Source organism: Chelonia mydas, chromosome 3, assembly GCF_015237465.2.
Source record: "Chelonia mydas isolate rCheMyd1 chromosome 3, rCheMyd1.pri.v2, whole genome shotgun sequence".
In the NCBI taxonomy this organism is placed as follows: domain Eukaryota; kingdom Metazoa; phylum Chordata; order Testudines; family Cheloniidae; genus Chelonia; species Chelonia mydas.
The window spans coordinates 44,866,938-44,891,319 of record NC_057851.1 but is presented as its reverse complement, the minus strand read 5'-3'; the positions used below and the strand labels follow the sequence as shown (position 1 = coordinate 44,891,319).

General features: G+C 42.1%; 1 protein-coding gene across 2 annotated transcripts in view; it reads right to left on the bottom strand.

The window, feature by feature from the left end:
- Positions 1-24,382, bottom strand: part of HCRTR2 (hypocretin receptor 2) — a 64,974-nt gene that overhangs the window by 14,424 nt on the left and 26,168 nt on the right. For both annotated transcript variants that reach the window (XM_043542382.1, XM_007055066.4), the window contains exons 2-4: positions 11,781-11,959; positions 9,815-10,058; positions 1,253-1,368 (exon numbers count right to left, since the gene is read on the bottom strand). In XM_043542382.1, the coding sequence (XP_043398317.1) occupies positions 1,253-1,368; positions 9,815-10,058; positions 11,781-11,959 (539 nt within the window). The remainder of the gene's footprint in view (positions 1-1,252; positions 1,369-9,814; positions 10,059-11,780; positions 11,960-24,382) is intronic.

Genomic DNA, 24,382 nt, shown 5'->3' with positions numbered 1-24,382 from the left:
AATTGTAATTAATTGCAGCTTTAATTGCACTGTTTAGAATACCAATTGAAATTTATTAAATATTTTTGGATGTTTTTCTACATTTTCAAATATATTGATTTTAATTACAACACAACCAATTGCTCTGACAAACAAGTTTGTTTACATTTACAGGATATATTGCTGCCCACTTCTTATTTACAATTTCACCTGACAGTGAGAACAGGTGTTCGCATGGCACTTTTGTAACCAGCATTGCAAGGTATTTACATTACATTGCATTCATTAAATTTGTGACTGAACTCCTCTGGGGGAGAATTCTATATCCCCAGCTCTGTTTTACCCACATTCTGCCATATACTTAATGTTACAGCAGTCTCTGATGATGACCCAGCACTGAATAATGGTGTGAACATTTTCAGAAACATTTAGGGATCTGGGGCAAAAAATTTTTAGTGGGGAGGGATAGCTCAGTAGTTTGAGCATTGGCCTGCTAAACCCAGGGTTGTGAGTTCAATCTTTGCGGGGGCGATTTAGGGATCTGGGACAAATATTGGGGATTGGTCCTGCTTTGAGCAGGGGGATTGGACTAGATGACCTCCTGAGGTCCCTTCCAACTCTGATAGTCTATGACACATCTCAGGTGATTTTGTTGCTGTTATTTTGTTTTCCTATCACTGCAGTGCAAAATTTGAGAAAATGGCCACATTTCCAAACAGAACTTTAGATTTGTAAGGCAACCTTTTCTCAGACTGGGCCCATTATTGCTGGAAAATGGTGGCACATATTTCAGCAACAAACATACGAGCTGTTACAAACTCAAAACTGAGCTGAAATTTTTGTAACAAAATGAAAAAAAAAAGTCAACTTTCATACACCTCTGCAGCTCCGGAGATATAAAATATCTGTGTAAAATCAACCTCGGATCTCAGTTATTCTCTCTCAATAGGAACCTTCAATCAGGACAACTGGGGATCCATCTTCTTCCCTTAATTGATCTTTTTGCTTCCTCTGTCCCTGAAATCCTCCATCTCCTAGATGGCTGCCCTAGACTTGAGCACAAATTGTTTTTCATTCTGCTTGGCTGCCATCGTTTCTGAAATAGGAGACTAGGATGCAGACTATAATTTCACACCCAAAACTGCTACTGAAGTTTGTTGGGTACAAAAGGTTGTATTGATCAGGTCCTGCGTGGCATTATGGAGTTTCTGGAGAAGAACGTTGTCCATTCAAATAGAAAAACATAGTAAGCCAATATAAATCAATGACTTACCTGGCGGCACCATAGTTTTCGAAATATTTGTAAATAGGCCAACACCATAAGACACAATGGTGCCATGTACGTCACCAGAAAAAAACACATGTGGTACATTTTGGGGTAGACCTCACCTGGAAAGAGAATCAAAATAGAAAAAGAATGTACATACAAATATAGTTTAAAAATTACTTTAAGTCACATTATACCTGCAGATACTCAAGTGCAGGGCTCATTGATTATAATGGGAGATATATACATGCATCTGATGGCAGAAATTAGTCCATTGCTTTTAGATTCATTCTGTTCATACATTTTAAACAGGCTTTTGCTTCATAGTAGTATGTTACATTGGTGTGTGAAGTGCTATGTCACACTCCTTTGTTACATGTGTGTTAATTTTTAATCAGTACACGATGCTATTATCTAAAAGCTGTTATCCAGGTATTCAAACGCTCTGTCTGCACTGAATATTGTAATTTAATACATCACTGAGAGGAAGCATGGTCTAATACTCGGGTGCCAGCCTAGGCCATGGGAGACCCATGCTCAAGTCTCTGCGCTGCCACAGACATCATGTGCGACCATGGGCATGTCACTTAGGGCTTATCTACACACCCTATGGTCGTGTGGTTTCTAAAATGCACTAACACGTTGTGTATTAACTGGTCTGTGTAGCTCCTGATGGTACACACCAAAGGCTCCCTTGTGCTCTTTAACATAGCATTTTTTCAAACAGCATCAGCAGGGTTTCCACAGGCCACTTAATGCACTGACATGTTAGCATGCTTTAGAAATCGCACCCCCTTGAGTGCAATGCTACACCACATAGTCTCTCTGTCACAGTTCTCCAACTGGAAAATGGGGATAACAGAATTTCCCTACCACACAGGCATGTTGTGAGGATAAATACATTCAAGACTGTAAGGTGTTCTGGTACTGAGATAGCAATGAGGGCCATATAAGTACCTAAGGCAGACAGATAAAGATGTCTTTCTGCTCCTGAGACAAATTTATAAGATGTACTCTGAATGGTGACGGTTAGGAGTGAAGTATATAATGGAGCCACTATAAAACACAAGCTGGAATCGTTTTTGTTCCTTTAATTCAGTTAGAATTAACAAAATCTGAGGCTCAAAAGTCAGGAAATTCCCCCAAGTAATTTTGGCCTCTTACCTTAACTCTGTCCCTTAGTATATACATTACAATATTTCCTCTTTAGATTATATATTGCTTGTCAGATTATTCAATATGTAATATACTACCAAAATTGAATTTATTCCAGAAATTGTGCCCATGTGCCCTTCCACTTTACCATGCAACTGACTGTGTGTCTCAGCTGATAAGTAAGTTAGTTTAGGTTTAGGCAGAGGAAGAATAAGACAGTATTAGAAGGTTTCAGAGAAGTAAATACATTTGTGCTCCACATTGGGCACGCTTGGCAAGCAGTTGTAGGGTTCAAGAGGTCTCATCTCTATCCAGAGCTTTCAAATGGTTTAGAAACAAAGGAGTAGTTGTTTTCCCCCCCCACAAGAGGACCTAGTGCACTTTTAAAAAACCCCACAATATATTATTTACAAAGTATCAGTGTCTATAATGTGTGAAAAGGGTGAAGTTTTGGTGGTTGAAAAACTATGAAAAATGGTGTTTCTTTTATAATGTATTTTTGGGACAAGTAATGCATGTTTACATAGATATACTGTACTCTTTTCAGATATTAGTAAAGGAAGTTACACTGTAGGGTGGGCGGGAAAACAAGACTTCTGTTTTGCAAAAGATTTCGGGATTTCCAAATTTGTTTTCATTCTAACGTGGAATGAAAATGAGACCTGTTGCACTGTTTCATGAATAACTATATAAAGAAAGAGAAATCGTCCCTCTGCTGGAACTACTGGGAGAGAACACGAGTGACATTGGTTGTATAAGTTGGTGATTGCACACTTATCTGGGTGGTGGAAGACCCAGGTTCAAGATACTGCTCTGAATGAGGCAGAGTTAAGGATGAGTGGTCATCTTAATTTCTGGAGTTTCCTGACCTTTGAGTGCTTAATTTATCCACTTTAATGCTGCACACCCCTTCTTGAGTATCCTTTATTACCAGCTGCCAAGTCCCGTAAGTGTACCCTGCATGTTTTGGTTTGTGGAGCTCACATCAATTAAACCATCAATACCTTTTCTCTAGTAGTTGGAACATTTATTTTATTGTTAATGATGTTGCACTTGTTTAGCTGCCATGATCTCAAAAATGTTTCACACACGATGAATTTAAATGAATTAAGCCTCACAATACTCCTGTGAGACAGGGAAATACCGTCATTCACCTTTCACAGCTGGCGAAATTAAGTTTATGTGATTTATTGAGACCAGAGGAGAATGAGAAACCAATGAGACCAATGAGAAAGCTGAGACCAGATTCTTCCTGCTCCCAAGGCATTGTCACCTGCCCCAGCAGAGCTCTGCAGGCAGCAAGGCATCATCAGGAGTTTATGGCTTCCAATTTAGCAGTCTGAGTAAAATGGAAACATTAAAGTAGGCCAGCTAAGTACAAAGTGCTGATGGGCCAGGTTGGAGGAAGAAGCCAGCGTTCTCCTTTGAAGTTCAGCCACCTGCAAAGTGCTAGCAGCTGAACATCAAAGGAAACCTGTGTCCCTCCTCCACCCAGGGCAATGAGCTTTGCAGAACTTTTACTTAAGAAGCTTGAATCTGTTTAGCTTCTCAAGCTAAAAGAAAGCTTTCAAGCTGCTTAGTAATTACTGCAGCAGGCAGGAGGAGGGACTGGTCTGGGATGCTGGTCATTTATCAGATGGTTTCGTCCCTGCCACCATACTCAGACTGGTGCTGAGTGGGAACATCCATCAGTGTTCTGCATAAAGATCAGTGATGACATTTCAGCTGCCTAACTGAAAACCCCAATCCTTCGGCCCTTCCCACACAAGCCAGGGGTGGGGAACGGCGAGGGGGAGAGAAAAGTCCTTATCTTAGATGGACCACTACCTGGGCTTTCAGACAGGAAGGGGGGATACACAGGTGTGGTGGTCCCTGCTTCAAGAAGAAAGGGAAGATCTCCATGTCTAATCCCCTTTGCTGAAAAGAGGGGAGAAAACTCAAAAGGATTCATGGGGGTAGAATGAGGAGATGGTACTTGCCAATGTGCTTATCCCACACCTGAGATCCTTGATGACAGATGCAGAGTCTCACCCCACGCCACCTACCACTCAACTGGTGCTGCGGGGGAGGGAGAAATGGAATAAAAGGTGTTTGGATTTGAGGAATGAGGGATGGAGAGTCTGTTGGATGGGAATGGAGGAAGGGTCTGAAAGGACAGGTTAGAACAAAAGTAGTGGCATAGAAATGGCGATGATCAAGGGGTGATATGACAGAGGATGCGGCTCAGCTCTCTAATTTATCAGCTTTTCATGGACTTTTGGTAAGTTTGCCTCACACATTATCATTTCTGGAATTATTAAACATACAGTCTTTAGCCAACAACTTTAACTCTGACACACAATTCTAGGGGTTCACTTGCACCTTGTACTCCACTGCAGAGTTTACAGCATGCAAATATAGAGGGGACATATTCAAACCTAAAGTAATGTGCCCTTGCTGTGTATTCATAATTGCAGCAGATCAGCGACAGAGGTGTGCCCTCAGCTGACATGCAGGACTGGCTCTAGGCACCAGCAAAGCAAGCACGTGCTTGGAGCAGCACAATACCAGGGGCGGCATTCCGGCCCCCCCCGCCCCCCCCCCTTTTTTTTTTTGCTTGGGCAGTTGCGCTTTCGGAGCTTGGGGCAGCAAAAAACCTAGAGCCGGCTGTGCATGCATGTGCGTGTGTGTACATAGACACACACTTATACATACATATACATATATAAACCTCTCTCTTCAATCCATATCAACACGTAACATTATTGTTCCTCCTCATTTTTGCATTTCAGGGTTCCTTGAAAACAAGCGGTGAATGTTGCTGGAACTTTTCCACTCCTCAGATTCATTTTTGCCAATTTCACTTTGGACATCAGAATTCTAGCAAACTTCTTGATGCTACCCCATGTAAAGCAGTGTTTTGCTTGTGCTGTAGGCAGCTGCTGAGAAAGTTAATATGAGAGGGCTTGGCCAGGGAACAAGCTTTACTGGACAATTCTCAGAATCAAAAAACAAAACCCCAAACCCTGCACCACAGCGGACAGTAAGCATTTATTTTAAGTGTTAACTGCTAAACATTCAGCTAAAGCAGAATTTATAACCTTATCTTTAATGGTGCCATCTAGTGACTTCCAATTTTGTTACAGTGTTCAGATTTGGAGGGCAGAATGCTGCCCTTTACTGTGAGTAACCTAGGAGGAAAAGGAACACAAAGTCTTCCCTTCACCCATGCAGTGGAAGTGAGGATTCTCTCCATATTCTCTTGAGTGCTTGGAGTGGGTTTGGTTAGTATACATTGGCTGCTAATCTTTTTAATCAACAGTACCAAAAGAGTGTGGTTAGCTGATTTGGACACATGATGCAGCCATTTTAATTTACATTTCTTTAATTGTGGGTCTTTATCATCACATTCATCATATGATAACTATGGACTATTATAAAACCCACGGTAAAAACAGGTTCCTTAAGTGACTCCACACAGTTCCTAGGTGGGACTCTTTTGCATTCCTAAATAAATTATTATTATTAGTCTGGGCTAGGACTGAAAAATCCTCAGCCTAGAATTGGCCATGAATGTTCCTCCTGTTCTGGAGTGAAACCCCGAAGCAATTAGAAAGAACTTGGATGTTGACAGAGGCTGAGCAACTGCACCCCTTGCAGTTACTAGCAATACTCCAATAGGCACACACAGATACCTGTTAATAGAGGTTGCCACTCTTTGTTCATTGTGAAGGAGTCCAAGCCATTGTGGGAAGGTGCTGACCAAAAGAGAGTAATTTGAAATAGAGGATTATTATTTTAGGTGCATCTACCATTTGCCAGTAGACTAATTAGCACTGAGGTGACATCATCAAATTTCAATTGTGTATGAATTCTGTTTGATGGAAGTGAATGTCCTATGGTTAGATGCATAATTTAATGGAAAAGCCAGCAGTACAAACTAAGATTGTGTGATCTTTAAGTGGAGTGAAAAAAGCTTCTGGTTTCAAAAAAAAACTTCTAGACATGTTTTATATTTTATACCCAGAATAAAATATCTATCTTGGAGATGAGGCACCTTTGACGTCATTAACAGTACAATCACATAAGAAATAAAGATAGCGGCTTCCCCTCACCCCAAACCTGAAAACAACTATCAGAAATTATTAAGACACAAACCAAACCTTGTTCTATGCACAAATACCAGCCTTTGTCAAGTCCCTTCCTACCTTCCACGAAGCCTCTGAAATGTGGCAGACTTTGTAACATACCACGAAGGTCAGCAGATTCTGGCTATCTTGGACCAAAGGAGGGAGTTCATTACATACTATGGGCCCTTTTTGGAGAATGCTCTCCAGGCAGCTCCCTATCGTTTATACCGAGGGGGCTCCAGCTCCTGAGCCTCTGTGGATTACATCTGCAGCGCAGCAGCCAGGCATGGGGTGAGAAGCAGTCTCTAGAATAGGCTGCTCCCGAGCCATTTAGGGCCCTACAGATTAATATCAACACTTTACATTTATCTTGTAAACCAACAAGCTGCCAGCGCAGGTCCTGGAACACTGGCATCGCGAGCTGCTGGCAAGATACCCTATGTAATTAAAAAAAAAGATCAGCAGCTCAATAATCATTTTCTATTTCTGGGTCAATTTAACATGTAAATCTAAACTTGAAGAGAGAAATTCATGATTATGATGGTCAGGTCTGCAATTATAAACAGAAATTAGAATCTCCAGGTGAGATGAATATTTCCAACAATGTCCTCAGATGGAGAAAGCTAGTAACAAATGATAGGCCTGCTCCCTCAGTTAAAAGTGCCGGTATCATTCATGCCACATCTGCAGGACGTCTCCCTCCTCCTATGAAACTCACTCCAGTTTTATCTGGATTGAGCCAGCCAGCTCCCATCTCTGCCCCTCTGGATAAGGCGTGAAAGAGGAGTGGCTGGGTTGGAGGAGATAGAGAACTGGAGTTCATATCATCAACATACTGAAAACACCATGGCCCTGCATACACAAGAAGCAGGGACCATTGTATTAATTTTGATGGAATGAATGGGCCCAAAGAGTCAAAAGTGTTAACTTGACCCTGCCACTGTCCAGCATTAAAAGGTTTCAAACAAGGTGCAGGGTTTGGTATACAGAGACCTCACCCTGCTTAGTACCATGGCAAACATGCCATTAAATACCTTTAAGCCCTTAATTAAAGATCCAGAAGGGATAGAAAAACAGTTGTAAATGTGAAGTGTTGAATAAGGCTTTTATTTTAGCAGTGCTCCTTGTTCCCTCTTCCCTTAGCTGTAGAGAATGTTCATAAGGCACATGAAACACCTCCACCCCTGTCTGAGAGTCTTTCAGACAGTGTTAAAGACGGTAATAACTATCCTAGTGGAGGAAAGGGAAGAAGTTAGTTGAGATGGGCTGGAGCAGTCATTGCTGTTGTTGCTAAAGTCCCATCCTGATTTTCTGAAGACAAAACAAGACAGATGCACACAAAAGGGGAGAGAAAGGAGGACAAGTGCAGCTCCTGTCTTTGGCACTGACTTACTTGCAACCTCATTGCTAGAGGAACACAGGCACAGCACGTGGTCTTAGCAGCACTCCAAGATCTGGCCAACTTGTAGCAGCATTTGGCTATTTAGGGCATTGCTTCTAGGCATCTTTCTGGTCACAGGATTACAGCAATGTGGCACAATGTGCAGTCTTGGCCAACTAAGCTACACACTTACCAACCAGAAGGCAGAGAGGGAAAAGAAAGAGAAGAAATAAGGTGGGGAAGGAAATGGACACACAAGGGACAGGGATGACAAAATCCCACATCCCAGGTGGTGTTGGGATTTAGCTGGAGCCGGTGGAGGTTGTGATGTCATCTGGGTATTTCTCTTTGGCCACGGCTCGCCGTCCCCAGCCAATGGGAGCTGTAGGATGTGGCAACAAGCACATCCCTGCAGCCCACCACTTCCCACAGCTCCCATTGGCCGGGAACAGCAAACTGTGGCCACCGGGAGCTGTGAGGGTCCGTGCCTGCGGACGGTCAATGTCAGCAAAATGTCTCACGGCCCAAAATCAGCTTACCCTGATAGGCTGCATGCGGCCTGCTCGTTACCTGCCACTGGTCTAGACTAATCCAGTCTTTGAGACATCCTTTTGCATATTTTCCATTAACATTTATTGTTATAGGTTTCAGAGTAACAGCCGTGTTAGTCTGTATTCGCAAAAAGAAAAGGAGTACTTGTGGCACCTTAGAGACTAACCAATTTATTTGAGCATAAGCTTTTATTTATTGTTATACGTTACTGTGATATCTTATGAATTGTTACATACTTTTTACAACTGAGTTTACAATTAGGATAAATTTGTAGGCTCAAGTATTATACCAGGACCAAGATGGAACCTTCAAAACATCACATCAGAGAGCCCTCATCAGTTAATGCCCAAGGTTGCGTAAAGTAACCAATTACAATAATACATGAAAACACAACCTGATTACAATGTAACAAAACTGATCACAGCGATTGGACTGCTTTTTAAAAAAAATACAACCTTGAGAAAGAATCTGATTGTATTTTAGTCTATTAACTTGAAGCTGTTAACCACGTTCCTTTTAGCTACATGTCTTGCCAATCCTGGCATTACTTTCCCGAGTATGAATGATTATTACATATTATTAAGCATTATTAAGGTGTTGATTGTATACATTGTCAGAATCCCAGTGCGCAACTCACATGCACTATTAGTGCTGGAATTATTCCAGGGCCCACCAGAGTTGAGCCCCAATAGTTCAAGGAAGTGGCCAGGACTAACTGCAACAGGAAGTCAGACTACATGAAAGTAGCCCAAATTCCAAAACTGCACAGTGCAGAAGTAATCTGGAAGGACTGATTTGTACTTTTTGGATGCAATCATTTGTAATAGATCGTGTTTTCCAAATAACGTTAGTAATGCTGTCCAGGCCAAATTTCAATCTGTGGAATGAACTGCTTCCTATATTGCTGGCAGGTTTATAAATTCTGTAGTTGTATGCAATTTGAATTGTAATTCTGGGAGATTTCTGAGGAATTTATATAATGCAGACAACTGTCAAAGTCAGGGTCCCAGGAAAATGGACCAATGGTCTATTCTCTGGAGATAAATTCCACAGGCCTGATTTCTGCAGTCCTTGTACACCTCTACCTTCCTTTGATCAATAGGTGTTATATAAGCATAAGCATTACAGGATGGGAACATTTGTTCCAATGGAGAACATTAAGATGGCCAAGACACAAAGAGCCTCTTACTGCACATCCATCTGAACTTGGCTTCCAATTGACTTTGAACATTAGCAAGGCAGAGGAAGATGGAATGTAACAGTTTCTGAAAACCAGTAGTTTCAAGAACCACCATATAATTAACATGCCAAGCTATTTTCATTATATCCTGGCAGTATAAGTTCCATTCTTATGATCAATAACACACTTACCTCCCCAGTGTTCATCACAAACTGTGAATAAGATTGTTTTGTTAGCTAATCCTGGGAACACACTGCTGCATTCCATAACAACAGCCTGAGGAATCATCATAACGCAGGACACAATCCAGATAACGATAATGCTATTCCTTGCCCTCTTGGCTGTGCTTTTAAACATCAAAGGGTGACAAATTGCATACCAGCGATCCAAAGCGATGCAGCTAAGTGTTAGTACAGACACAGAGACTGACACAGTCTAAGGAAACAAGGAAACATTGTGTAAACTTTTCTGATTTTTAACTTTGAATACAATTTATATTTTCAACACGATCAGAAATCTATTTAGAGTTGATATCCCATGATCAAGGGCTGTTAAATAGTGATTCTTCCAAGAAAAACAAATCCCTTTTTATAACACTTGTCACAAAATTCACATAGGCCTGAGTCTGCTAGCCTAACTCATTCTCAGAAAAAAAAGCAGTGAGGACTCCTTGTGGCACCTTAGAGACTAACAAATTTATTAGGGCATAAGCTTTCGTGGGCTAAAACCCACTTCATCAGATGCATGGAAAATGCAGTAGAGAGGTATAAATACACATCAGATGAAAAGATGGGAGTTGCCTTACCAACTGGGGGGTCAATGCTAACGAGCCAATCTATGCGTAATCCCACTTGAATCAACAGGACAACTCACAGACCACTCAGTTTGAATAAGTGTGGCAGAATCAGGCCTCATAAGAATAAACTCATCCATTTTAGACTTTGTAAGCATTATTTATAAAAGTGTATATTTTTACAATATGAAAATAAAGCTTTAAACACACTAACTACATCTTGCTTTGTAGGAGACATTATCTCGTTTGATGTGCTATGAACCTATATCATCACTGTGTCTTCCCAATTTTCACAAAGGCAAGGGGAAATCACAGTCACATTAAAAAAAAAAATCCGCTTGCAGTTGATAAAAATAGGATCATTGGATTTTTCCACTGGCTACAAACAACAAACAGTTGCTCATTTTCTTCCATTCAATACACTGGGTGACAGTTTCACGTCCTTTCTGCATTCAGTGAGGTCTTCCGAACCAGGTACAGGCCAACAGTTAACGTACCAAAAACAATCTCCTGTAGCAGTGTTGTGGCTCTGAAATAAGTTGGGCAATTCTGATTCAATGCACTGGAGCAGAGGGCAACACATATCCACGGATCAATTCATGGAATTATTATACCCAACCAATACTATGGCCCATGCTGCTCCCTTTGAAATTTGTGTGCATTGGGGGGCTTGATTCTGACCTCAGTTACACCACTGTAAACCCAGATTTCAATTGAGGTACTTTGGATTTACACCAGTGAAAAGGTCCAAAGATTTACCATACTGGAATGCCCCACTGGCCCATCTAGTCTGATAAGGAAAGGAAGGCACAGTTGTTAATCACTTCACTGGAAAGGGCTTCAGAACTAATTTAACTTAATAATTATGAATGGCAATAACTGATGCTTAACTGGGAGAGTATGAACAATTTCTGCTGCTTGTGGGGATCTTTGGTTATTTCTACATAGCACTTAGTAAGACATATGGAATTCTGAACTCCACTTTCTAACTACAGAGGGCCTGATGCTCTGACACCCGGCACCTTGGGTAGTCATTATGTCCAAGCAAAGTGGGCACAAAATATCACTGTCCTGATATTTTAATGCTTTATGTCCACTTTCCATTGATGTAAATGACTACACAAGGTGAAGAGTATCACAGAATCTGTCCCGTGTGTTTATTGCCTAAAAAAAAAAAGAGAGAGAAGATACTGAGAATAAAACTTATTCAGCAAAGAATTTTACTTAACGTTATGTAGTTGGGCATTTGGAAGTGGAGAAGCACTTAAATCACAATGTCTATCCTTCCCACTAGGAAGTTCCAATTAAGCAGATTCTACCGTACTGTTCCTTTTTGACAACAGCAATGGTATGGAGAACAATACCTGTAAATAGGGGATCACCTTGCAGAGGGTCTGCCCAAAGAACCAAGTTTCTGTGATATCCACTACTAACGTGGCTGGAAGACAAGTGATTGTGACAAGAACATCAGCCAGGGAGAGGTTTACTATGAAGTAGTTGGTAACTGTCCGCATGTGATGGTTCTTCCACACTGCAATACAAACTGAATTTACAAAGAAGGGTTAGTACATTTGAAACAACATGTGGAAGGAACACTTCAATGGGACAACACTTTATAGGAGCAACTAGTAATTGAAGGATGCAGAAACATTTTCTGAAGAAGGTTTTAAATATGTAGTATAATGTAAATATGTAGGGACAGTTAATTTTTTTTTCCACAGTGAACATCCTAGAAGCATGGAGAAACAGCTAGAAACAAGGAGGAGCCAAAGTCATGTGACTAATCAATTCTCCACAGACTACAGTTTAGGCATTGTTGGTTTGATACGTAGATCAGTCTATTTTATTTATTTTATTACAGGTACAACAGCATGCAGTAAATTTTATACAGTATAAGGCTCGTATAAATTAGTTTGTTTTTCCTATTGATCCAAGCTGTAAAGCTTTATAAACCAGGCAAATCACTCTGACTACATCTGAGCGCAGTAAACCAATAAGTCAGTAAGCTAGCAAAGTAAAAACTGAGGTTGTGGAAACCAACTTGAGAAAAAACAGCTTTGTGTAATAACCTAGGACATAAAACCTTAAGAGACTAGGTTTCTGAATATTTTGACTTCTCAAGTGTTAGAAAGATTTCCATTCCCTCTTTTAAAACTGACTTCTACAGTGCCCCAATCCACCCTCTCAACAATTTTACCGCAACAGCAAATTTATTAATCCTTTGTACCCAGACTGTCCTTCTGTCCTGAGCAGATATGGGTCATGTCTTCAAATCTCAGGCTGGATCCAAACTTTCCTTAATTTCAGGGATTTGGTGTTTGGCCCAATTTAGATATATTAGCTAGATGAGAAGTGCAGATCTGAATCTGAACTCTCCTAATAATCAAAGCAGGGTTTCAGAGTTTTAGTCTGGAGACAGCTCTGGTCCTGAGCTCACTAAAACACAGCGTTCAGACCTCAGGTTTAAGGAGAACACAGTCTTGAGTGAGAGTATTTCTTACTTCGGTGAGTTAAGTTACAAAAATAACTGTTTTTAACCCTACTATTTTTACTTGATACATAATACCAATGTAGTTGTGGGATCTGTAGCTGGTAACCATGAAGATTATGGCAGAGGAGATTCAGCAGGTTACAGAGGAGATGCACACTATGCTCTCTCATGAGCCTTATTCACACAGAGAAATGATGCAAATTTATAAGATTGTTGCTGACACCACTTCAGATTAACTGGTGTTAACACCGAAGCTCAAGGTATTCTAGGTCAGCGGTTCTCAATCGAGGGTCTGGGGTACCTCGGGGGGGGGGGGGGGGGCAGCAAGCAGATTTCAGAGGGTCCTCCAAGTGTGGCCAGCATTAGACTCGCTGCGGCCCAGGGCAAAAAGCTGAAGTCCCACCACATGGGGCTGAAGCCTGAGGCCCTGAGCCCTGCCACCGGGGGCTGAAGCCAAAGCCTGAGCAACATAGCTTCACAGGGGGCTCTATGGCATGTGATCCCAGGCAATTGCTCTGCTTGCTACCTGCTAATGCTGGCCCTGCCTTTTGTTGTGGCAGAAAACCAGTTGTTGTGGCATAGGTGGGCCATGGAGTTTTTATAGCATGTTGCGGGGGCCCCAGAAAGAAACAGGTTGTGAACTCCTGCTCCAGGCTATATGATTTTTACTTTTGTTATTTCCCTTAAACAAAAATAAAAGTAACCCAGCAAAAATGGTATGAATTAGGTAATGCTATCTGTCCTTACTGCAATGTATAGCTAGCTGTACAGCTGAGAGAGTATATCTTTGTTACCCCTCCCAACTGGGGAGTGGGGTGGGGAAAGCAGTGGCTTCTGTCCCCAAGGATTCTGGCATTGAAAGAGAATGGATCTTACTCTATAGCAACCTCAAAGTACAAGACAGGCAAAGTGGCCATCTGGCCTCCCTGAAAATCCTGGACAAGGAATCTCTAGGGAGTGGCACATAGCACCAAGCTAAATAGTATGACGATGAAAAGTATATGGGGCCTGTAGATGAATGAAGATTTGGAAGGGTCATGTTTCGGGAGACGGGGGTACCCGCTATGCAATAAGAATCTGTCCAACTCTACCAAACTTGTTTGGACTTTGGCTGATGATGATCAGGGATCCTAGAAATCCATTTGCCATTGAAAAACGTGGAATTTGCATTTTTACAGAGAATCTTTCATTTTTACATTTATTAACTATTAACTAAATTTTACTGAAATTTACACTTATTCAATGCGTGTAACCTCCTCCTCTTGAGGTTGTTTTTGAATGTCCTTTACATTTACAGTGGAGACCCATCTATCCAGTTGAATTGGGACCAGGGTCAGATCAGACAGTCAAAAACTGGGATAATCCAGAGAACTGGCAAAAAGCTTTTTATTCCTTATGTTAAGACTGCGGGGCAGGGGGGCTCAGGCAGTCAGACCCAGCAGCCTGGGGCTGACTACTAGAGCCCCAGCCACTGTGAGTACCCAGGCAGCAGGTGGTTTGGTTAATACTGAAAGCAGCATAATGGAGGCTCGGCTAAATGGGGTTCTACTGTTTATCAATAAAACATTGTGTTCAATTTATACCTATATATACTGTGTCTAGGGAAACTAAAGTTAAGCATTTCATTTTAATCACAGAAAAAACACAGATTTTTATGGGGGTTTTTAATCAGAGAATTTTGGTTTTTTTTGTCATGCAAAACAAGGATCCCTGATGATGACTGAAACAAGAAAAGGATCCCTGAACAAACCCTGATTTAATGTTTGATACAAGCCTTTCACACAGCCCTAGACACATGGTAGCGCAAAAGAAAGAGTTGAGAGAGACAGAGAAAGTGGAGAGGGAAGAGAGTTTAAGATGGGGAAAAAGACGAGAGGAGAAGAGATTCAAAAAGGAGAGAAAAAAGGTAGGGAAAGGAATAAGTAAGTAAGAGAAGTTCCCTTTCAAACCACAATCCTATCCAATCTATAAACATCTCACTGCAATAATACTCTACTCGAATCTCCTCTGCAATTCCGCCCCCATTTTAGTTTTGATTTTACAAAAAGAAACAAGATAAAAAAGGAACTCAATCCTTCCTCAAAGTGACTGCTATTCTTATCTTTGCCACATAGTGTCAGTAAAAGCTTGGAAACTAAAATGAGTTACCATGCTGTGCCCTGTTTAGAAGATGCGTTGCAGCTCTAACAAATGAATCCATCTGTAAGACTGTTTCTCAGAGGGTTGATTGCATTGAGTTTGAAGTTTGGTGAGAAGATACAATTGTGGTTTCTGGCCATTAGTCACACAGAATGCAGAAAACTTCACTCTCTTCAAGGGGAGCACAATGAAGGGAAATAGATTACTGGGGAAGAATGCAACTTGTGCCAGAAAATATTTATGAGTACAGAGAAAATGGCTTACAGGGAAATCTCATGAGGGATTTGACTAGAATTTACAAGGGCACAACAAATCCATAACAAAGATTAAATTTAAGAAAGATAGTCTGAAGTCCATATTATGTGAGTAAAAAAGGCTTTAGCTACCTCATTACATTCTATTACAAAACCTCAGATGTGACAGTATAGTTGGGCTTTTAGATCCTGTGTTCTACAACAAGAGACGTGCTCCCAGTGGTTTTAAATGTCCTGGGATATTTTAATTATAGTTGTGCAATGCTACATATTTGATCACTGTAGTACATTGTATATGAAGTTGAATATGAAAACAACATGAAGACTCCAGGTTAATGTAAAATGCAGCTGCCTACCTCCTCCAAGATTTAGGCTGCTATCAGTACACAGATTATGTGCTATAGTCCTTCCATTGACTTCTACTATGCTTCTGCTGTTAATCTGTGATCTAGGCCATGTCGACACCTGCCATTTAAAGCAGAAAAAGTACCTTTTTTGAGCAAAATCCATGGGAGCATCTACACTTGCCAATGACTTTTTGCGGTGAAACACAGAAGCGTCACCACAAAAAGAAAACGAGAGGCGTACAGCTCTTACTGGTGATGCTTTTGTGGTGATGTGCAACTGAAGACACGTTCTTCCTGTTTACACAGCTTTTAGACTCTGCAGGATATCCCACAGTGCCTGGGTGACCACTCTGGTCAGCAGCTCTGCTGCTCTGTTGCCAGGTAAACAGACATCCACCTCTCCCCCTGTAAAGCCCTGGGAACTTTGAAACTCCCCTTCCTGTTTTCTTGGCAAGTGCTCACTTATCATCTGGCCAGGTGACAATGGCTGCTCCACAGAGCCAACCATCCCCTACCTGGAGCAATGCTGAGCTACTGGAGCTGATCAGTGTTTGGGAAGAGGAGGCTGTGCAGGGACCTAGGATGCCCCGTGATCACCCCCACCCCTCCACACACACACAAGACCCATCGTCAAACTGGAGAGAGCTGCACTGTGGGATAGCGGCCCTCAGTGTGCTGCTCATGTAAATACTCTGATGCCTGAGGAAGTAAGTGAGTACACAAACCAGTGCTTTACTTTCACCGGTTCCCTATTACCAGTGAAATTTACAGTGCAAAAACTCTACACATGTAGACATACTCTTAGACACTAATCCTAAACCTGTTCAGTAACACTTCAGAAGGGTCCAACTAACCTCTCATTCAATGTGTTTCCTTCCAATTTGACCTCTAAACCCAAATAAAACCATAACTCTTTGGCATATTTTTACCATAATTGCCATAGCATATATTTTGAAAGGTGCAATGCTGAGTTATTTTGTTGACAGATACTATGTACAAATCTGGATACATACAAAGAATTATTATTTTCTTCTTTCTTTATCACATGCTTCCTTTACTTCCTCCTCTCCAATTTATTCAGTGACATCACAATTCACTGGTTGAAATGTTAAAACAAACTCCCATGGAAGTGATTCTTATGTTACGAACACTGGTTGGTGGCATCTCCAAATGTATCAGGAAGAAAAGAGGAAAAGCTTCAATTTTACATACGCACAATTTGATAATCAGCAACAATGAGATAAATGAATTCTGTTAGAGGAAAAATGCCTTTACTGATACATTACCACCATACCATTTCCTGGTGCTCTACCCTAGGGGCCCCTTGTAAGCTCAACCTTGTTCTGCTTATGAGATCTAACAAATCACATCAGAAGGTGGCATGGCTGCAGTCTAGGCAATGCTTAATTAAAAAACAACCCACAAGCTTTAACAATGGTCACACTTAACCGGTCATCTGCTGTGGTAACTAAATAACACTATGTCAGTATTTGCAGGATATAGGGAACACTGCTAATACTGAGGTAATATTACCTAGGAAAGATTATATTGAAAGATTGTATCATTACCTAAAATGATTTGAAGTGTTCTTAGTGCATATATCTCATACATACATGATTTTACCCCCTTTTTTGATAACTGTAGTATGATTTTTCAGATTCTTACACAACACTATATAATTGTGTGCACATATTTATATAAAACAGCTCAGCATAAATCAGCATACATTTTTAAAAAGTCTATAATATTGTGCCCATTATACACTGGGGGCATAACTACAGGTGCAAATGATTGTTTTTAGACAGCACAAGTTAGTTAGCTGTCTAAATTATATTAAGTGTTTCTGAAACTGATTACAAAAACAAAATGAGATTCTGGATTGAGGCCCCTTTCATAGTTTCACTTGTTATCTAAAGGAGTATTCAAACGGCAGTTAATTAGTAGGTTGTTTTTAGGAAAGAACCCTTACCATTTACTCAGTGACCATGAAATGCTTCTTTCTGATACAAAATTATAAAGGAAAAAATAGCATTCAGTTGAAAACCATAGCTGAAAACAGACCAAAGCCACGTTTATTCACAAACATTTGGTGAACTGTAAAAATTACGTTTTTGCATTTCCTGATGTGGGTTGGGATGATAGCAGAATGTCACTCTCACAGTTTATCAAAACAAGTTGAATCAAGCAGCACTAAAAATACTGCAAGAAAGTCTTCTCCAATGAGATTTCCATGTGAATGATTTGGTAGTTTTACCAGCAAAGGTATGCTCATCATCATCTTTAGGTTAACTTTACAAAATGTCATTTTTCCCCCAATGAAATCATCAGATATACAGAAAGTGCTACAATGTAAAGAACATTCATGTTCCTGTAGTAGAATGTATGAAGTCAGAGAGAGAGAGAACATGAGACACACCCACACATTACCAAGCTTTAAAATGCTTATATTCTCTTCTAAAAATAATTTCTATGGCCTTTTCATCCCATACAATGACACAACAGGAAAAAAAGAATCAAAAGTTACATGTGGAGGGAGCAAAAGTTACAGGAGGAGAGAGAAAAATTGTTCTTCTCAACTTCTGAGGATAGGACAAGAAAAGCAATGAGCTTTAATTGCAGCAAGGGAGGTTTAGGATAGGACAAGAAAAGCAATGAGCTTTAATTACAGCAAGGGCAGTTTAGGTTGGACATTAGGAAAAACTTCCTAATTGTCAGGGTGGTTAAGCACTGGAATAAATTGCCTAGGGAGCTTGTGGAATCTCCATCACTAGAGATTTTTAAGAGCAAGTTAGACAAACACCTATCAGGAATGGTCTAGGTAATATTTAGTCCTGCCATAAGTGTAAAGGTCCCTTCCAGTCCTATGATTCTATGTCTTAAGATGCAAAGTGTTATAAAGTACAACAAAAATTGTGTGATATTACGCTGCAGTGGACTGTGACGACGTGCAGAAGCAGTTGTATATGCACCATACCACAACAAAAGCAGACTTGATGCTGGAAATAAGAGAGGTGTGGTCAGGGCCAAACTCCCTGTGATGCATGCTTTCATGCAAGTCAGGAAAGGAAGTAAAAGGATCACAAGTCACAGGGAGCCAATGCAACTCTAACCTGTTCCTTCTTTCCCAGTGCATTGTGAGGCTGTCTGCACAGAGATAATACTGCTGTGGTAACATTTTGCTCATGTTTTAAAGGCTAGAAACTTTAAAAAAATGAAAGTTTAGATACTAGACAATTCTATGGCAAGGGACAGACTATACGGCAACATTTGTGCCCCCAGAATCACAGTATACAGAGGGCTCTTGGTCAGGTTAAAGATATTTGGCCCAATTCTGGTCCTTAACACTAGAAAATTCTGTTGAAGTGAGTTGTATTCGGTACTTGTGATGGGGTGTCCACCCTACACCAGCCTTGCACTTAGAGGAAAGCCAGGGAGCGCTAAGGCCTAATTGTTGATGAAATCCAGCTGGGAGAGGAGCTGGGTGGGGTTTATAAAGAGTGAAGGTTTGCAGTAGAGGGGGCTGCAGTGAAGTGAGCCTGCAGTCACACACCCTGATACAAGGGGGAGAGTTGGCGCCTGAAAAAGGCAGGGTAGGAAGCAGTCAGGTCTGAGAGGGACAGACCTGAACTGCTGGTTTGGACTGGAACCCAGTGTAGAGGGTGGGCTCGGGTTCCCCTAGCAGCTACTGTGGGAGTGACACAGCCAGCACTGTGGAGATGGAGACTGCCTGAAACTTTGTGGAAAGAGACTCTGATGAGACCCAAGAATGGGAAGACGACTGTGACTTGCTTGGAGGTTTAAGCCATGAAGAAGAGGTGCTGCAGCTCTGGACGAGCGGGAGAGCAGCTGCAGAACAAGTTTCTGGGGCAACAGGGTGAACGACTGCCAGACAGGGTGCAAAGAGGGACAAGCTAATTCCCCAGGTGAGCCACAAGGAGGCTCCACGGAGTAGTAAGTAGTCGACCCCTTGGCAGCACCCCAGCTTCACTTGTAAGACAACCCACTGCTCACAAGGAAGGGGAGGGTGGAGTGAGAATGTACTAGATAGCTTCACCATAGAACCAAATCTTTTGCACTGAAAATAAACAGCCACTGCTTTGCTCAATTTCCCTTGCTCCTCCTACACCCACACATGCATACGCAAAGGGCAGTAGTAGACAGTGTGCACAAGTGTTTGATATAGTACTCACCATACTAGCCAAGTGAATGTACTGCAGCAGGAGCCTTACACTCTGGAACCAAGAAATCCAGTTGAGACAAATACCACCTAAGATATGGCTACACAGCAATATAAGTGTAGGCTTGAGCCTGGACCCAAGCCTAAGCCCTCTTGAGTCTCCATACCAATTGTGTTAACCTAAGGCTTGAACCTAGGGTCCCAGGACCAGCAGGGCTGGAGAGTCGAAGACCATGTTAAGCTGGGACCTAAGGTCTGAGCCCTATTGCTTTCCTGTGTGTGCACAACCCCAGCTTGACTCAAGTCCTGGAAGTCTTGTATCCCAGAATTCCTTGGGGCAACTTCCTTAGTCCTCTCTATGCTAACAATCTGTGGTGCAGACTGTTGCACTCTAATTGCAAACAGCAGCAGCTCAGATCAGTGTTAGCCCATTGTCTGCTGAACACGGGTCTGTAAGCACACTCTCAGAGAGCCTGCAGGGTTTTCAACTGAGACTGATCAGAAGAAACTTTTTGCAAAGAGAGCTGCTTCCTGGTCACAAAAGAACAGCCTGATTTTGGTGCATGCGGCTCAGGTGCCCCTGGACATGCAGCCCCAGACAGGGCACGAGCAAGGGACAGAGAGCAAAGCCAGAACTAAGCAGCTGCCTTGCAAGGAGGGGGAGCAGCAGAGCTCCTGGCTTAGCATGGCTGAGCAAGGGTGGCACCCAGCATGCCAGCTGCTGCCCCTCTCTGCAAGGCAGCCACTTGGTCTCCACTCTGCTTTCTGGCCCCCGACTTCCCTTGGGCTACACATGCAGGGGTTCCAGGGTAGCGTGCAATGTTGGGGCAAGGAGTAGGAACCATCCCCAAAACCTTCCCACAGCCTCCTGTGCTGGTGGCTCCAGCTCCTCCTTACTGCTATACAGAGCTTGCCCAGACCATGGAATAAAGCTGACAGGCAGGAGGTGGCTCCCTACTGCAAGGATGTTGGTGATCATCCCTCCCCCACCCATGCTGAGCCAGGAACTCTGCTGCTTCCCCTTCCTGCTGGGCAGTCACTTGATTCCACACTCCATTCTCTGTCCCTTGCTCCTAGGCTGGCCGCGACTGCGTGTGCAGAGGTGCATGGGCAAAACTTCCCCACAACCTCCTGGGTTGCTATAGTGCAGAGATAAGTGATCTTTGTGGGTGGCTGGTGTACACTGCACCCTAAGCCCTGGGGGTGCACTTCACCGCTCTGCAGCCAGTACAGCCAAGGTGAGGAGTGTGTGTGTTTTTCCTCTGAAACCTACATTTTATGTCACACTTCAAAACAGACGGACAAAAACAAATAAAAAAGCAGCCAAATAAAAACTCCTTCACTGAAGGTCCCATTTTAGAAATGAAGAATTGCAAAGGTTCATTTTAATAGTTTGACAGCCCTGGACACTAACGTCCTGATTGTCCTCAGAACAGGTGCACAGGGGCATCTTCCTGCCAATGTGACTCATCCTAGAGGTGGAGATCCCAATTCTCAGATTAGATCAGCCTGTGCCACTTCCCGCAGCTCCCATTGGCCGGGAACGGCGAACCGTGGCCACTGGGAGCTGCGGGTGGCTGTGCCTGCGGATGGTCAATGTAAACACTGTCTCGCGGCCCACCAGTGGATTACCCTGACGGGCCACGTGCTGGGTCACAGGTAGCCCACCACTGGATTAGATGGTAGTTCAGTATAAAGCCTTCTCAAACCACAGTCGTTCTGAGACTGCCATCAATGGAGCCAATTATGCAGTTTATGTTCTCATGTGCTCCTTATGGACACATGAGTCCCATCAATAGCACTGACTCAGGAAGCAGGTGGACAGCAGAGCTTTTCCACAGTGCACCATGTTCCTAGGGCTAGAGTGTAAACATTGGTGGGAGGCGCTAGGCACTTTGGGATATGTTTACTTTGACTTGGATCTGTGCACTGCAGTGTGGACGCCAAAGCCCTAGGTTCAAGCACGGGTCAGAAAATCCTTTATTTAGTATTAAAATGCAATGTAGATTCTCAAGCCCAGGGTTCCCTGACACAGGACAGCTGACTCGAGTCCCACTAACCTGAGGCTTACATTGCTGTGTAGACATACGGCTAGTCACGCCACTTCATGACATATCCATGAACTTAAAAGGGATGAAACATGTAGTCCAATTTATGTAAGCAAAGAAGTACAAATAATTAAAAATAAAGGCATGTTTAAATAAAGGTATCCCAAAATACCTTGGGGGCAGTAATAACAAGATTGTTATATCTGGAGCTGGTGCCAGAGTCAGATATTACAAAAGCTCATTTTACAAAATTTGAGCATCTCATCCAAAGCGATATAAAAAGAAATACTGTGTGCTAATTAAACAGTGCATCCTCACAGCCAAATGGCACACAGACATTTGCAGATTCACTGATTCCAAGGCCAGAAGGTACCACTGTAATCATCTAGTATGACCTGCTGTATAACACACACCAGAGAACTTCCCCAAAATAATTCCTAGAGCAGATCTTTTACAAAAATATCCAACCTTGATTTAAAAGCAGTCAGTGATGGAGAATCCACCACAACCCATGGTAAATTGTTCCAATGGTTAATTACGTTCTCTGTTAAAAATGTATGCCTTATGTTCAGCCTGAATTTGTGCAGCTTCTACTTCCAGTCATTGGATCAGGTTATACCTTTCTCTGTCAACCTGACAAGCCCATTATTAAATATTTGTTCCCTCTGTAGGTACTTATAGACTAATCAAGTCACTTCTTAATCTTCTCTTTGTTACGCAAAATAGATTGAGCTCCTGGAGTCTATCACAGTAAAACATGTTTTTTAATCTTTTAATCATTCCCATGACTCTTCTCTAAACCATCTCCAATTTATCAACACCCGTGTTGAACTGTAGAACAGTAGAACTGGACAGAGTATCCCAGTAGCTATCACACCAGTGCCAAATACAGAGGTAAATAGATCTCTCTAGTCCTACTTGAGATTCCCCTGTTTTTGCATTCCAAGATCACATTTGCTCTTTTGGCTGCAGCATCACACTGAGAGCTCATGTTCAATTGATTATCCACCACAACCCCTAAACCTGTTTCAGAGTTGCTGCTTCCCAGGTATAGTCCCCCAACCTGTATGTGTGGCCTACATTCTTTGGAGTCCGGTGGCACCTTAAAGATTAACTGATTTATTTGGGCATAAGCTTTCGTGGGTAAAAAAACCCCCACTACTTCAGATGCATGGAGTGAAAATTACAGATACGGGCATAAATATATATTGGCACATGAAGAGAAGGGAGTTACCTTACCAGTGGAGAACCAGTGCTGAAGGCCAATTCAGTCAGGGTGGATGTGGTCCACTCCCAATAACTGATGAGGAGGTGTCAATTCCAAGAGAGGGAAAATTGCTTTTGTAATAAGCTAGCTACTCCCAGTCCCTATTCAAGCCCAAATTGATGGTGTTAAGTTTGAAAATGAATTGTAGCTCTGCAGTTTCTCTTTGAAGTCTGTTTTTGAAGTTTTTTTGTTGAAGAATAGCTACTTTTAAATCTGTTATTGAATGTCCAGGGAGTGTGCTCCTACTGGCTTTTGTATGTTACTGTTCCTGATGTCTGATTTGGGTCCATTTACCCTTTTACGTAGAGACTGTCCAGTTTGGTCAATGTACAAAAGACCCAGTGATAATTGGGGCCCCATTGTTCTAGATATTATCCAAACATCGAGTATAAAACCAGATCCTACACTCATGAGCTTACAATCTAAATAGACAAGACAGATGCCTGGTGGGAGAAACACAAAACTATTAAACTAGTTTACATATAGGGAACTGAATCACAAAGAAACTAAGTCACTTAAAAAGATTGCACAGGAAGTATGTGACAGAACCAACACCTGGATTCAGATCTTCTCAGTCCCAGTGTCTCAACCAGCCTCTCTCTATTTGGGCACACCGTATCAGTGTTTATTAACAAAGCTTTAAAGACACTGTGAAATGAACCGTACAAATTTTGCTTCAAAGCTGCATGTCATCTGAGTGGGCATTAGCAAGGAGGTGGACTTGAACATAAGAATGGCATACTGGGTCATACCAATGGTCCGTCCAGCCCAGTACCCTGTCTTCTGACAGTGGCCAATGCCAGGTGCTTCAGAGGGAATGAACAGAACCGTTGCCCGTTCCCAGCTTCTGGCAAAAGCAGGCTAAGAACACTATCCCTGCCCACCCTGGCTAATAGCCATTAATGGACCGATCCTCCATGAATTTATCTAGTTCTTTTTTGAACACTGTTATAGTCTTGGCTTTCACAACGTCCTCTGGCAAAGTGTTCCACAGGTTGACTGTGTGTTGTATGAAGAAATACTTCCTTTTCTTTGTTTTAAGCCTGCTGTCTATTAATTTCATTTGTGGCCCCTAGTTCTTGTGTTATGAGAAGGAGTCAATAACACTTCCTTATTTACTTTCTCCACACCTGTCATGATTTTATAGGCCTCTATCTTATTTCCCCTTAGTCATCTCTTTTCTAAGCTGAAAAGTCCCAGTCTTATTAATCTCTCCTCAGATGGAAGCTGTTCAAGACCCCTA